The 16,195-nt window shown below is 39.8% G+C and overlaps 1 protein-coding gene across 1 annotated transcript; it reads left to right on the top strand.

Annotated features, from left to right (window-relative positions):
* The first annotated feature begins 457 nt into the window (after nt 1-457).
* Nucleotides 458-1,166, top strand: LOC101096957 (nascent polypeptide-associated complex subunit alpha-like). Its single transcript, XM_045050552.1, has one exon. The coding sequence runs from the start codon at nt 461-463 to the stop codon at nt 1,136-1,138; it is 678 nt and encodes a 225-aa protein (XP_044906487.1). The 5' UTR covers nt 458-460; the 3' UTR covers nt 1,139-1,166.
* The last annotated feature ends 15,029 nt before the right edge of the window (nt 1,167-16,195 follow it).

Here is a 16,195-nt window from a genome sequence, read left to right as displayed (position 1 = left end):
AGAGTTTATAAAAATGTGAATTCCTAGTATCATCTTCAGATCTATTGAATGAGAATCTGGGATTTGGGAATGGGGGTGGTGGGCGTGCTAGGTATCTCCATTTTAAACAAATTTCTTAGGGTCACCTGGGTTGCTCAGTCGGTTGAGAGTCGGACTTCAGTTCAGGTCATGATATCACTGTCTGTGGGTTCGCGCCCCACATCGGGCTCTGTGCTGACAGCACAGAGCCTGAAGCCTGCTTCAGATTCTGTCTCCCTCTCTCTCTGCCCTCCCATGCTCATGCTCTGTCTCTCTCTCTCTGTCAAAAATAAACATTAAAAAAAATTTGAACAAACTTATTAGATAATTCTTGTGCATGCTAATGTCTGAGTACTACCTGTTTTATACTAGGCTCTGTCCTTAGCCCTTATATTTGATACATAAAAACTAAAACACAGCCTCCCTCCTTAAAAGAAATTCAATGGGCTCTCTTTCTGCCGCCATCTTGGTTCTGCATTCCCCGCACAAAATGCCTGGTGAAGCCCCAGAAACCGTGCCTGCTACAGAGCAGGAGTTGCCACAGCCCCAGGCTGAGACAGGGTCTGGAACAGAATCCGACAGTGATGAATCAGTACCAGAGCTTGAGGAACAGGATTCCACACAGGCAACCACCCAACAAGCCCAGCTGGCGGCAGCAGCTGAAATCGATGAAAAACCAGTCAGTAAAGCAAAACAGAGCCGGAGTGAAAAGAAGGCACGGAAGGCTATGTCCAAACTAGGTCTTCGACAGGTTACAGGGGTTACAAGAGTCACTATCCTCTTTGTCATCACAAAACCAGATGTCTCCAAGAGCCCAGCTTCAGATACCCACATAGTTTTGGGGGAAGCCAAGATCGAGGATTTATCTCAGCAGGCACAACTAGCAGCTGCTGAGAAATTCAAAGTTCAAGGTGAAGCTGTCTCAAACACTCAAGAAAACACACAGACTCCAACTGTACAAGAAGAGAGTGAAGAGGAAGAGGTTGATGAAACAGGTGTAGAGGTTAAGGACATAGAACTGGTCATGTCACAAGCAAATGTATTAAGAGCAAAGGCAGTTCGAACCCTGAAGAACAACAGTAATGATATTGTAAACGCTATTATGGAATTAACAATGTAACCGTCTGAAAAACGAGGACCCTGTTTTGGTGTTTCAAAAGAATGACTGCAGCTTGGTTTGAAATTTGTACTGTTTCTATCGTTAATAAAGTTATGGCTATATTGTTAATATATATGTATGTACATATTATTTTGTATATATAAATTTATCATATTAATCAGTGCAATGAATATATGTAGATGTAATACATTGTAGAAGTATTAAAACAGAAATACATACAAAGTGCTGAGTAAAGGCTCTGAAGAGAAAGTCACCTATGAATGGGGTCTTGAGGGATAAATAGGAATTCTACTCTACCAGGTAGTAACGTGAGATGGAAGGCATTGGAGGTCTAATGAATGAATAACTTTGCAAAATCTTGGTACTGCAGAAGGTGAAGATCATTTGAAAAACTAAGGAGAAATTTGATGGGGCAGGTAATAGGGCGATGTTTCTGAAATTGGAGCATGTGAATCTCCTGAAGGCTGATTAAAAATTCTTATTCCTGTGCCCTATTCCAGAACCACAGAAGCACAATCTTAGGGAGGGCTTTAGGGTTCTCATTGTCAACAAGTTCTCCCGATGATTGTAATGTGCAACGATATTTAAGAACACTCATCAGATTGTCTTGCCTTTACTTTTCCATCGCTCTTTCTGTTTATAATGAATGAATGCAAGGCAGTTATTTAAAATGCCAAAATCACCAGTGCTTAGAAAAGCCAAATCACCCTTATTCCCTCTCAGAATAACAGAGTCGGGGGAATGAAAACACTAAGCCAATCCATTGTAGTCTGGTTGGTATTTAGATTAATTTTGGCAGAAAACTTTCTACTGTATCTATGTATGTAGATAAGCACTATCAACATGCTGGCCAAAGGGTTTTAAATTATTGTCAGAAAGCACCGTTTTTCCCAAATGGAGTTTAAGATATACTGAAGATTACAGCACCTCATTCAAAGATAGCCTTAAAATAAGTGTTGGTTGTATTCTTCAACACCTATTTTATACAACAGGCTCATCTCAGTGTATGTAACATTCATTTTTCTTTTTACTGTGGAGTTTGAGTCTTTTGAATACAATTTTCAGATATATTCCCTTTAAATTTAATATAAAAGCAGATTTATGTTCCCACATTTTCTGTAAATGTCTGATCTCTTTATAATATATGCACCTAAGCACCTTTTTAAATAAATTTACTTTTGTTTAAAATACTTGGTATGGAAATGTTTTTTTTAAAAAAACAGGTCAATTGATAATTACATTCAAAATAACATGTGTATGTGTTCATTTCCTTGGGAAAAAAATCTCTGCTTTTCACTATGAACCCCAAAGAACCCACATGCCTTATAGATTTTTAACTCTTTAACAAACTGGCAAAGTCTGTCTGAGAAAATCAAGACCACTATACTCTACTGCAGATTATCTCTTATTAGACGTCAGCCAAAAGAAAAAAAAAAGTGACTCGAGAAATCACTTTGAATGATGGGCTACTCTTTTTTAATTACAGGTTGTAAGAGTCATTAATCAGAGACAATGGATCATCCATGACTTGAAGATGGAAACATACTTTATGTAATTATGGTTAATTCTTGCTCATCAAGATGCATTAAGTGTCTAAGTAAATGACGTAGTAAGGCAAAATTCTCAATTTTCAGCCTATGGCCATTAATTAATGCTTTATATTTGGCCTCTCCTGGAGTCCCCAGATTTATTTCTACATCAAATATGTATTAAAGACTGCTTTATTTTGCACATTGCATAGAAGATTCTATTCCTGATTACAGCTATGTGATACAGTTTGAAGTCCAGATGACACCTCCAGCTTTGGTTTTCTTTTTTAATGTTACTTTGGCTATTTGAGGTCTTTTCTGGTTCCATACAAATTTTACAATTGTTTGTTCTAGCTCTGTGGAGAATGCTGGTGTTATTTTGATAGGGATTGCATTGAATACGTAGATTACTTTGGGTAGTATTGACATTTCAACGATTTTGCTATCCAGGAGCATGGAATCTTTTTCCATTTCTTCATGTTCTCTTCCATTTCATTCATAAGCTTTCAGCATATAGATCTTTTACCTCTTTGGTTACACTTATTTCTAGGTATCTTATGGTTTTGGGTGCAATTATAAATGGGATCAATTCCTTGATTTCTCTTTCTGCTGCTTCGTTATTGGTGTGCAGAAATGCAACTGGTCTCTGTACATTGATTTTATGTCCTGTGACTGCTGAATTCACATATCAGTTCTAGCAGTTTTTGGGGGGAGGCTTTCAGGATTCCCATGTAGAGTATCATGTCATCTGCAAAGAGAGAAAGTTTGACTTCTTCTCTGCCAATTTGTATGCCTTGTCTTTTCGTTGTCTGATTGCTGAAGGTAGGACTTCCAGTACTGTGTTGAACAGCACTGGTGAGAGTGGACATCCCTGTCGTGTTCCAGACCTTAAGGGGAAAGCTCTCAGTTTTTCCCCATGGAGGATGATATTAGCTGTGGGCCTATCATACAAAAACCACAATGAGATACCACCTAATACCTGTCAGAATGGCTAAAATTAACACTCAGGAAATAACTGTTAACATTAACGGTGAGGAAACTCGCATGTTGGCGAGGATGCGGAGAAAGGGGAACACTTTTACACTGTTGGTGGGAAGGCAAACTGGTGCAGCCACTGGGGAGGTTCTTCAAAAAATTAAAAATAGAACTACCCTATGATCCAGCAATTGCACTACTAGGAATTTAGCCAAAGGATACAAAAATGCTGGTTTGAAGGGGCACAGGCACCCCAAAGTTTATAGCATTGCAACCAACAATAGTCAAATTATAGAAAGATCTCAAATGTCCATTGACTGATGAATGGATAAAGAAGATGTGGTTTATATATACAATGGAATATTACTCGGCAATCAAAAAAGAATGAAATCTTGCTATTTGCAACAAGGTGGATGGATGGAACTAGAGTGTATTATGCTAAGTGAAATAAGTCAGTCAGAGAAAGACAAATATATGATTTCACTCATATGTGGAATTTAAGAAACACAACAGATGAACACAGGGGAAGGGAAGGAAAAATAAGATAAAAACAGACAGGGAGGCAAACCATAAATGAGTCCTTTTAAAAATTTTTTTCAACATTTATTTATTTTTGAGAGACAGAGAGAGACAGAGCATGAGCAGGGGAGGGGCAGAGAGAGAGGGAGTCACAGAAGCTGACGCAGGTTCCAGGCTCTGAGCTGTCAGCACAGAGCCTGATGTGGGGCTTGAACCCACAAACCGTGAGATCATGACCCGGGCCGAAGTCAGACACTTAACTGAGCCACCCAGGCGCCCCAAATGACTCTTAAATACAGACAACAAACTGAGCATTGCTGGAGGGGTGTTGGGTGGGGGGATGGGCTAAATGGGTGATGGGCATCAAGGAGGGAACTTGTTGGGGTGAGCACTGGGTGTTATATGTAAGGGATGGATCACTAAATTCTACTCCTGAAACCAATACTACACTGGATATGAACTAACTTGAACTGAAGTTAATTAATTAGTTAAAAAGAGATCCTATTCCTGCCTAAGCACATAGTCTACTGAAAGAGATCTCATGCTGAATTTACATGATATGTTTATGTCCACATACTACAACAGAGATAGGTACCACGTGCCATGAAAGCCCAAACATATCAGAAATAAACCAACTATTTCCCCCTAGAGGAGCCAAGTAAAAGTTACATAGTAAGGTGAAATGTAAGCAGAAAAGAAAACTGGGAAAAAGGCATTCCAGGTAGAGAGAGCAGCCCATGCAAAGACGTCATTCAGATGGGTTTGGGGGTTGGAGAGCAGTTTGGTATGGGGAAGGGGTAGAGATGAAACTACATTGCAACTATAAGCTACTTAGGACAGCAGTCTTTCCACCAGAGACATGATTAACAACCAGACTTGTATTTTACAAAGATCACTGTGGATTTATGGTAGGGATAGAATTGAAGGGAGGAAAAATGAGACAATGGTTTCACTTTCAACCCTATTAGATATGAAACATCTGCAGGAAATCAGGGAGAGAGATCACATTGCTCGGTACAAAGATTTCAGACTCTGGACAAAGGAGGCTGCTGGACAAAAATACAGATTCCTATGGGTTCCATAGAAGTAGACAGGATTACCCCGAGAGAATACACATGTCAGAAAGAATAAAGCATGAGGATGATGAGCTGGAAAGCAACAACACTGAAGTATTGGGTAGAGAGAGCGGAGCCAGAAAAAAATAACAAATAACTACTGCGAGAGGTAGAAGAGAGAACTGTGTCTCCAGTTATGTGAATCTGAGGATCTTACCAAAATAAAAAGTGACCTTACCGGTTACCAAAAGAAAGTTGTGTTTTCTTTGCTTGCCAACAAGAAGCTAGAAGAGCATGTCTAACTATGAAAATTACGAACAGTATACAGTCATCAGCAGAGTCGTCGTTCTATGAATAAATCATTTATTTCTCATTCTAAGCTCTAACCACGAGGGTAACAGGGCCTTTGCATGCCGCTTTCTCCACCTGGAATGTCATCTCCTTAGAGATGTGCTTCGGAAGCCTCCAGATGAGGCCATATCCTCTCCATGATAGTATCTCCCCTACAGTCCCAAATTCTTTTCCTTCGTGACGCAGGTCTCGGTTTATAATTACACACGTGTTGGTGGGGTTGTTAGATTGTCTGCCTCCCGTGTTTGACTACAGATGCTATGACAGGATGTGACAGACCTGTCTGTGCCTACCGAAATGCCCTCAGTGCCTATCTTAGTGCCTGGAAAGTAGTAGGTACTTGACAAATATTCGCTGAATGAAGGACCACAAGAAAGATCTAAGTGATGAAAGAACTTCCTAAACTCAGAGCCTTGCACTGGAAAAGTGTTCATGCCTCCTGTGTCCTCTTTCAGGCAAATGCGGATAAAGTTCAACTGAACCAAGATAACTTGCATCACCAGACTCTTATGGTACAAGTGTCATCTCCCAGGATCTGTAATTATTAGCTATTTTTGACGGATTTTTTGAGGAACAGTTGAAACTCACCCAGAACGTGGAAACTGCTTTTTGGTTACTGGCACTTCCCAAGAGCGTTCTAAAGCCAGTTTGCATTTAATCCCCATTAAATGGGCACCATAGCACCTCTACCTACAGAAGCAGCAGAGGTTTCATGTGAGAGTAAGGAGAAGGTTAGGTTACCATATTTTTTTAAAGTAGGCTCCACATCCAACGTAGGGCTTGAACTCATGACCCTGAGCTTCAGAGTCGCAGGCTCTACTGACTGAGCCGGCCAGGTGTCCCAACAAGGAGAAGGTTAAGATGAGAATTCTGAAGAAATGGAGGTGACAAAGAGCACAGAAAACAGATATCTGAGCTCAAATTCTAGCTTTGTTTTCTAGATTGGTAACCTTGGCAAGTTACTTGACCTGAGACCCCATTTCCTCATCTGTGAAATACGGATACTAATATAAACACCAGTATTACCTAATAGTGGTTCTGAAAATTAACTTAGTTCACATATGTAAAGGAATTAGAACAGTGGCTTTCACCTAGTAAGTGCTCAGTAAATATTAGTTGTCACTATATTATTATTGCTATATTATATACTTAGCAACAATATATTGAGCCTTGTTCCCAAATCCAGTGTTTAAGATCCAGAGAACATACTGCCTAAAGCGCATAGTTTGTGTGCCTGGGTGGCTCAGTCGGTTGAGCGTCCCACTTCGGCTCAGGTCATGCTCTCACGGTTCGGAAGTTCAAGTCCCGCATGGGGCTCTGTGCTGAGAGCTCGGAGCCTGGAGCCTGCTTCAAATTCTGAATCTCCCTCTCTCTCTGCCCATTCCCTGCGCTCACTTGCTCTCTCTCTCTCTCTCTCTCTCTCTCTCTCTCTCTCTCTCTCTGTCAAAAATAAACATTAAAAAAATTTAAACCGTTACAGTAATGCAATCCATATTTGCCATTTTTACATACTCAATGGCTTCTCAATTCAAGAGACATAAACTCATTTGGCAAGACTTTGTACCTCTATCCCCATTCCAGCAAACTAAAGGAAAATAAAAACGTCATAGCTTAGTCTTCATTCCTTCCTTCCCTACAACTCAGGCCTCTCCCTCCCACTCACCTTCAGGAATATCTTCCAATCGCCTCATCCATTTTCATAGGGAGGATTCTGTTCTGATGCCTCTCCTACGAGCACGGACAAGATAAGCTGGCAAGTCTCAAGCAAATAAGCTTCTAGGCGCCACCTACATAGATTTGTTTAGTTTGTAACCAGCTCATGCTGTTTAGCGACAAAACATATCTCTGGTCTTGCCCAGCTGTGTTTGCGTCAGCTTACCTTCCAAGGGAGGTTACATTTTCAGATAAAAAGGAAACACCATTCCTTCGGGATTATATTCAAAGAAACACCCATCTGCATAGCAGGCCGTGCAGAATTTCACCAGTGACTGAATGGTTGGCCTAAAGATAGCTCTGCATATTGAAAAGCAGGGACACAAGGCTAAGCCCGGGTGATTTTGTTGATTAAAGTTCTTAGGGACAGAAGGACAATTGCTGCTTTACACTTCCCCGTTTTATTTGTTTAGATAAGTAATGATAATATAGGCTATAACATGATGCCTACCAAAAGAGAAGTATAAACAAATTGTTCTGCCTTCATAACCCAGAGGGAGCTGTAGCCAGGGCTTCCAGCATAGTTTCTCTTCTATATCCCAATCCTGAAGCACAAACTTTGGAGTTCAAGATGTGCTTTCAATAGGAAGATTTATGTGTAACTCTCTGGATTTCTGACATCAAAGGTTTTGTCAGCGCAGAGACAAACATTCATACTTTGTGCACAATCTGTCCACAGATAAGAGTGCAATGGTCTTAGCGTCTAATGGTCTGAGTTCCTCCTAACTTGCTATATGACCTTGACAAGTAACTTCACCTCTCTGGTACAGATATTCAACCTTACAAATGTTATGGGAGAGTCAAATTTAGATAAAATATGAAAATGCTTTGAAAAAGTTTCAGGCCCTCTACCACTGCCTGGTGTTATTACCATATAGATTGAAGTCGAGAAAAATTTGCTTCACTCATAACATTGAGTTAGTATATATGCTGTTAATTAATTTTATTACTTTTTTATTTTAAAAGGTCATGCATGTCAACTTCTGTTCCTAGAAATAGAGCAGATTGGACATCTTGAAAAAATCCATTAAAAACTCCAAGAAATTCTGGATTAAAAATATAATAAGCATGCTATTAAATTCATAGCTGATAACACTATAAAGTTAAAAATATTCATGTATATAATCCCAAGAAATAGAGCAAACTTTAGAGTGATGGAGGAAGGGAGTGAGAAGGATTGGGGGAAAGAGAAGAAGAGATAAACACATGCACATGCGCACGCACGCACACGGAAATATGAGATAAGCCGATTATGAAATTGCAGCAGCTCAGATTTATTAATATAAAAAACTCCAAAATATGTGGCTTAATAGCCAAATAGAAAAAGAAGTTTATATAAAGTGGATAGTGGGAATCGAGACACCACATAAAACTAGGAATCTCAAAGTTCCACACCTCAGTGAAATGGCAGACTGGAAAAAATCCACCCACTGAAAAGAATTCTTGTCTGTTCCCACTTAGCCTCTTGATGGAAAAATACTTCCTCTGAGAACTCAAAACCGCAGGCCTATAAAACAAGTTTGTGGCTAAATTGACACTTTTTGCATGATCCCGAAAGCCCCACGCTAAGAAATTAACTTAACATGGCCCTCAATCAGTAGGGCCCTGATGTGACTAGCAGAAACAAATACAAATTTCTGCGAAAGAAGGAACCATGGACCTGCCCCAGGCACGTGACCACACAACCCCAAACTATAAGGCAATCAAATTAGCCACCGCAGTAAGCAGATAAAAGACACAATAGAATTAGATCCTTAAGGACATGAAATATGGAAATTAATGGACACAGCATAGAAAATAGAGAAAATACATTCGAGAAATAAATAATAATAATCAAAACTTGAGGAAAATGGCATTATTTTCAAAGGCCAGCTATATTCCAAAACCAAATAAAACAACTAGAATGAAAAAAGGTGAGCTAAAACATTAAATCTCAATAAATAGGCAAAGCAGCTTGATAGACACTAATAAAGGGCAGATCGGAGAACCGTTAGATTTGAAAAATAACTACCCAAAAATGCAGTTCAGAAAGACAAAGAGACTGAAAATTATTAAAAGACAAGTTTAGAAACCTGGAAATATAATGACAAGGTCCAATGGGTATGTTAAAGAAGCCCCAGAAGGAATGAGTTTGGAGAATGGGAGAGACACAAGAGTCAGCAAGGTCATGACTGATACCTCCAGGTTGAACAAACGCAATGAATCACGAACAGGATGAATCTTTAAAAGTCTGCATCTGACATGTTACAGTGAAACTGCAGAACATGCAACCAAAAAGATGGAAGAGGAAAGACAAAGTACTTTGAATGAATGGCTATTAAATTCACAGACTTCACCAGACCAGTAACAGCAAACATGACAGGGTAGCAATAACTTCAAAATGCTGACAGAATAAACTCTTAATTTATTCTCTGATATTCAGATTAGCTCCCATTTAAAAGTTACTTTTCTGAAGGGCACTTAGGTGGAGTGGTTGAGCATCTGATTCTTGATTTTGATCCCAGGGTCGTGGGATTGAGCCCCACGTTGGGTTCCCCATTGAGCATGGATTCTGCTGAAGATTCTCTCTCTTTCCCCCTGCCCTGTTCACACCACCCCCCTCTTTTTTTTTTTTTTTGACTTCACTTTTCTGAAAAACAGAAACGGAGAACATTTGCATAAAACAGACCATGAAAAGGGAATTTTAAAGAATGTACTTCAGGAATAAAGAAAAGGACGATTTCCAGAAGGAAGGCTCAAGACACAGAAAGGAATGATGAGAAAAGAATAAGGATTTGTATAATTATAACAAATGTTAACTGAATGAAAAAAAAAGCAGGATCTTATCCGGGGAGTAAAAAGAAAAATAAGGTAAAACTTAAATACCGGACAGTAGAAACATGTAAGATGGAGATAAAGTGATCAGCGTCAAAGCATTCAAGAGAAACCTAAAAATAGTGATTGACTTTAGGTTCCGGTGAGTATTCATCATACATTTTTAATAGTAACCACTAAAAGAATGGAAATAGAGTGTATTTGCATCCAAATTATTAGAAAGAGCAAGGAAAAAACAAAGTCTGTAAAGGAAATGATACATTTCTGGCCATCTGGTGAGGAGCCTGGAAGGAAAAGGACTGGAAACTCAGAGGCAAAAAGGTCTGGAATAGAGGAATATGAACATATGGGAGTGGGCACTAAATATACAGCTTTTTTTATTACACATTTTATTACACATTCTGCCCAGCAGAATGCATCCACCAAGGAAGACACACTGAAAAACCAGGCAGACAAAATACCTCAGCCAGTTGTCGTTAGCCAGCCATTGTCATCAGTCACCCTGGAAATAGCACAACGGGCACAAGAACAGAGTAGGAAGGTGAAGGCTATATATAGGCCTAACAGCGTGCACTTGTACGTTCCAAAGCTAGCCTCGCTAGTGATGTCTCTGAATCGCTATCGTTTCAGCAACAGATACCAATGCTGAGCTCCTGTTATGGTTCTATGTGTCTATGGCTCCAGCCAGCCACTTAGTGGAAAGCCATCTACATCAAGTCCCATTGATTTGAGAACAGTAGGTGGCTTGTTCTCACAGGGATGTGTATCTATCCCAGGTATGGGTTTGCCTTTCCTGTCTGAAAAGCCTCAGCCGGCACTACCATCCAGGGACTTAAGGAAAGCTCAACCCATGCGCATGGAACCCTAAACAATATAGCATCCAACATATCACCAATGTACACACTTCAAAACAAAGGAGGTGCAGAAATGGCCCCATGACCTTGGTATCCATAGTTAATACTGTATTACTGCACCATCCAGAGGGAACCGGCTTTATAGAGCACTGGAATAGTCTTTTAAGGGCACAGCTAAAGCAAAAGCCCGGATGCAATGCTCTGCAAAGGAGTGCCATCTTCCAAGAAGTAGGAAATGTATTAAATTAGAGACCTCTGTGGCATTCTGTCCTCAAGAGGACGGCTACATGAGTCCAAAAGGACAGGGGTTCAAAGCAGGAGTGGTCCTGCTATCATCACTTCCAATGAGGAGGACTTTGTGCTTTCCATCTTCACGATTCTAGGTTCTACACGGTGTGAGGTCCTGGTCCCCAGTGGGGGTGAACTCTCGTCAGGCCACACTTTTTTATCCTTTTTTTAAACAGCTATATTAAACTATAATTGGCATACAATAAATTTCATGCTTAGGAGGCACGATTTGATGAATTTTGACATATCTACGCAAGCACTCCGATCGAGCCAATGAACACATCTGCCTCCCTCAATTGTTTCCTTCTGACTCTTTGTTATCCCTTTCTTATGCGCCCCCCTCCAATGCTTCCCACCAAGCACCGATGATCTGTGCTTTGTACCTATAAATTTGTGTTTATTTTCTAGAATTTTATATAAATGGAATTGTACAGTATGAGCTCTTTTTTTACTTTATTCATTCAGCCTAGTGATTCATTCATGTTGCTGCATGTATCAACAGTGAATGTACCATAGTTTGTTCTTTCATTCACCTGTCGGTGAACAGTTGAGTTGTTTCCCATTTTTGCAAATCACCTATAAAACTGCTGTGGATATTCATGTACAGGTAATTACAGGGGGAGAAGCTTTTATTTCTCTTAGGTAAATACTTGTGAGTAGAACGGCTAGATCATGATAGGTGTATACATTTAACTTTTACGAGAAGTGGCAAACTTGTTCCCAGTGCCTGTACAATTTTGCATTCTCTTCAGCAGTGTGCAAATATCCAGGTTCCCCACCCCACATCCTTGCCAATGCTTGATATAATGAGTCTTTTTTTTAATTTTTTTTTACATTTATTTATTTTTGAGACAGAGAGAGACAGAGCATGAATGGGGGAGGGTCAGAGAGAGGGAGACACAGAATCTGAAACAGGCTCCAGGCTCTGAGCTGTCAGCACAGAGCCCGACGCAGGGCTCGAACTCACAGACTGCGAGATCGTGACCTGAGCCGAAGTCGGCCGCTCAACCGACTGAGCCACCAAGGCGCCCCTATAATGAGTCTTTTAAAGTGTAGCCATTCTAACGTGTATGTAGTGGTATCTCATTGTGGTTTGCACACATTTCCTTAGTGACTAATGATGTTGAGTATTTTTTCACGTGCTTAATTGCTCTCCATATATCTTCTTCAGTGATGTGCTAGTTGGAGTCTTCTGCCCATTTAATTATTAGGTTGTTTGTACTTTCTACTGGTGAGTTCTTTATATGGATAAACGTGTCTAGTATGAAAAATGGTTTTTCATTGTCACTGATCTGCAAAAGTTCTTTACATATTAAATGCATCAGCCCTTTGTCTGCCATACAGTTGTGAAAATTTTGCCCCAGATTGTCATTAGTTCTGAAATTTTGCTTATGGTTCATTTAGATGGGCAAGTGTTTTGATTTGTTTATGTTTATTTTTAAATTGTAAATAGTCACGTTCCAATATTTCCTTTGTAATTATCTCAATTTATATCCTATAATTTCAATATATTCTATAGTTCTACCACGGCCATGAGGTTTCTCTTAATGTTCCCTTGTCAATATGAAGAATCTTTTGTTTGAAAGATTTTTTCTGTCTGTGTTCCCCCTAAATAGTGGCAATAAATTAAAGAACCAATCCATTTCTACCTACAGTGCATATTCAAAGGCTGTATAATGTAGCTGCATTATTCTGATTCCCTACTTTATGACTAATTGAATCTACATGCACAAAGACATTTTGCACAACAGCTGGAGAATTAAAATATTAAACTCCCACTGCTGATTACTAATTATTTTCTTTCTTTCCTCATGACAGATCTCAAGTTGTCAGAATGCAATGGCAACGTACATTACAAATAGAAGTCACATTACTGTGAATTCAATTTACACACATCTTTATTGGAGAAAGACACTAATCATAACCTACCAAAGAAAACACTGTAGCCTGAATCATTTGTATTTAATCCTTCTTAATGCAAATAACGCAGAAATGTTCCTGAAGTTTCAACAAAGCGCTCGCCCCATGTGAGAGCCAGCAAGTACCCATTAGCTTGCTTCCATGTGGATTCCTCACTTAAAACAAAACAAAACAAAACATGTTTCTTAGCTAAATTCAATGGTCACTTCTCAGATTGCTTCACTCTTCTCTGCATTGTCTGGTCTACCATTCAAGATTTTATTTCTCTGTTTATTTCCCAGGTTTCCTTTCTTTTTCACTGGAAAAATCACTGGATTTAGAATAAACTGTCAAGTGTTGGAATCTAACCTATCAATTTCCAACTGTGTGATCTTCCAATCCTTCTGAGCATCAATATCATTACAGAGCTGTGATGACAATGACATGAGATCACGTATGTAAAAATACCAAGCCTAGCACACAGTGACCAATCACTGAATGGTATTGAATCCAAATCGAAATTTACCCATTGACTTTTGGAATTCACCATGGTTCAGTCCTAAGCTCTCTGTTCTTTTCTCTCTAAATTCATCCAATTCCATGGGATGCCTCTTCAAAGTCTAACCAGTACCCATCAGATATCTTCCTTCACTGACCCCAAAAGAGTGGCCCACCTTTCTGAGGGAGAACATTTATTACAAAATCAACCTACAGTTGTTGATATTTCATTCTTAAAATGCTTCCCATTGTTTATGTTCAATTGCAGCAACTAGACGATCAACTTTTTGTGATAGGCCACGTCTTCAGTTTTGGGAGGAGTTGCCGTAAAGCGTAATACAATGAATTAGTACTCCACAGTACACAATGTTTTACATATCCCTTCTTTTTTTTTTTAAAAAAAAAGGTTTATTTATTTATTTAGAGACAGAGAGCATGAGCAGGGGGCAGGGGAGAAGCAGAGAGAGAGGAGAGAGAGAGAGAGAGAGAGAGAGAGAGAGAGAGAGAGAGAGAATCCCAAGCAGGCTCTGCACCGTTAGTGTGGAGCCAGATGCGGGGCTGGATCCCATTGAACCATGAGATCACAACCTGAGCTGAAATCACAAGTTGGATGCTCAACCGACTGAGCCACCCAGGTGCCCTGTACATTTCTCTTCATAAATAAATGCTTCAACATTCTGTCTACTTGCCAATTGGATTTACCTCATATGACTGCCTCATCGGTCAAAGGCAATGTAATCATTCTGCTTTTCCATTAGCTTCAATGATGTAAAAGTATAATTTCCAAGGGAATGACTATGCAGAGGAAGGGCCAGGTAGATTATAAAAGGGCAAGATAGGAGACAGGTGGTCAACCAGCTTAGTGAGGGGTTGCTGGTGAGCAACAAACAAGTTGTGGAAGGAAAATGATGTATGGGGAAGTTGAAGAAGGTCTTTTTTAAAATATAGTCCTAATACATAAGGGGCAACACTTCATGCTCATTTACTAGTCTGTCATCATTTTGTTCCATGATATTCATATTTTGACCTCTAAGCACAGTATAGGTAGGCCCCCACCAACTGCTTCCCTGTCTCCTGCCTTAGCAGCTGTTAATGAGGAAAGATCATAGCTTCTTTAGCAGCAGGTCAGGGGAGCGAGTAACAAGAAAAAAAAAAGGAAGGAACTGAAGTAGGGGTGAGGGGTAAGGAATATGTATTCGGGAGAAAAGATTCCAAGTAAAGTCAAGAGTATAGTAATTTTAAAGATCTCTTGTACTGCATTAAGAAGTTAGTTGTTTTTCAAAGGTGCCCTCAGTGGTTGAAGGGAGCCTATACCTAGGATCAGACCACATCCTCTTGTATGGAGACACGTAAAACAACAGATTTTCCAAGGCCCAGCTGAGGAGGCTGAGAAGTTTCTTCTGCAGTATACCCTTGCCCTCTTCTCCATCTGCTGATCTCTCTCCAGCCCTTTGTCTTTCATTCCTCTCAACTCTCCATTTTTTTCCTACCATCCTGCTGGCCTGTATGTGAAAATACTCTTAAAATTGTTGTTAACAAAACAAAACTCAACTGAGTAAATTTTAAAGATCTTATTCGATTTATTCAATGATTCATGAATCAATCAGCCTCTAATCTAGCAGATATAAAGAAGCTCTGAGGAACTGTACAAAATGAAAAACATTTATAGGCAGAAGGGAGCAGCCAAAAGGAAGTTCTACTGGGCAAAAAAACGTGGGTTGGTTATTGCAAGATCGCTTTCCTTTAGGGGATGGGAGGGGTCTGTCAAGCAGATTACTTACCTGGTGCTGATCAGGAGATTCTTGACTGACTGGTTTGAGATTCAAGTTATGGAGGAGCTGAAACTGCAATTAAGTCTAGGTTTGGTGACATAAGGCTTAGCATAAGTGATTCCATTTGGGGCCTGTTGTCTTATTTTTAACACTGCGAAGGGCAACACGGCGAATGCATTGTACTTTGCCTCTTGCTCGTAGCCACGTTTGAACACTAAATGGATCATGGGGCCAGCTATACTGGGCATGAGCTCTGTGAACTCACACCTTACTTCGATCTACTTAAAACCCATAGTTTGTCCAGGACAAGAGTGTGAGGGTAGAAGTGGGAATCCATCCATCCTGAATATAAAACTCAAACCTAATCAGAGAAAAGAGATGGACTTAGCCTGAAAAAGTCAACTTGCACTGCATAAAATACACATAAAATGGTCAAAGAAATCAACGTAGAAGAGAAGCACACTATAAAGAGCTTATGTAAATTTTCACACCCCCTCCAAAAAACCAGACTTCCCTAACCTACTGGATATAGGATTTTTCCCGGAACATCATTCTCAAAGCCAGCACCACAGTTCTGGATTATAGTTACATTTTTTTTCCCTTTGCTTCCCAAGAAGCAATTCCATTAGCTGAGAGCAAAAAGCACAACATATAAGGCAAAACTGAGAGTACACATCGAAGAAATGTTTATCGACTTCATGAAGTACTCTGTTCCTTACTCAGAAGTGTGAGCTCACATCAATCAGTCAGATTTCACAGATGACCTATAAATGATCCCATAAATACAAAT

Source organism: Felis catus, chromosome X, assembly GCF_018350175.1.
Source record: "Felis catus isolate Fca126 chromosome X, F.catus_Fca126_mat1.0, whole genome shotgun sequence".
NCBI lineage: Eukaryota > Metazoa > Chordata > Mammalia > Carnivora > Felidae > Felis > Felis catus.
The sequence above is the reverse complement of the archived record's forward strand: the minus strand, read 5'-3'. Positions and strand labels throughout refer to the sequence as shown.

What these genes read in the sequence shown, in the direction of transcription:
- LOC101096957 (XM_045050552.1), top strand. Translation starts at nt 461, where the DNA reads ATGGGCTCTCTTTCTGCCGCCATCTTGGTTCTGCATTCCCCGCACAAA.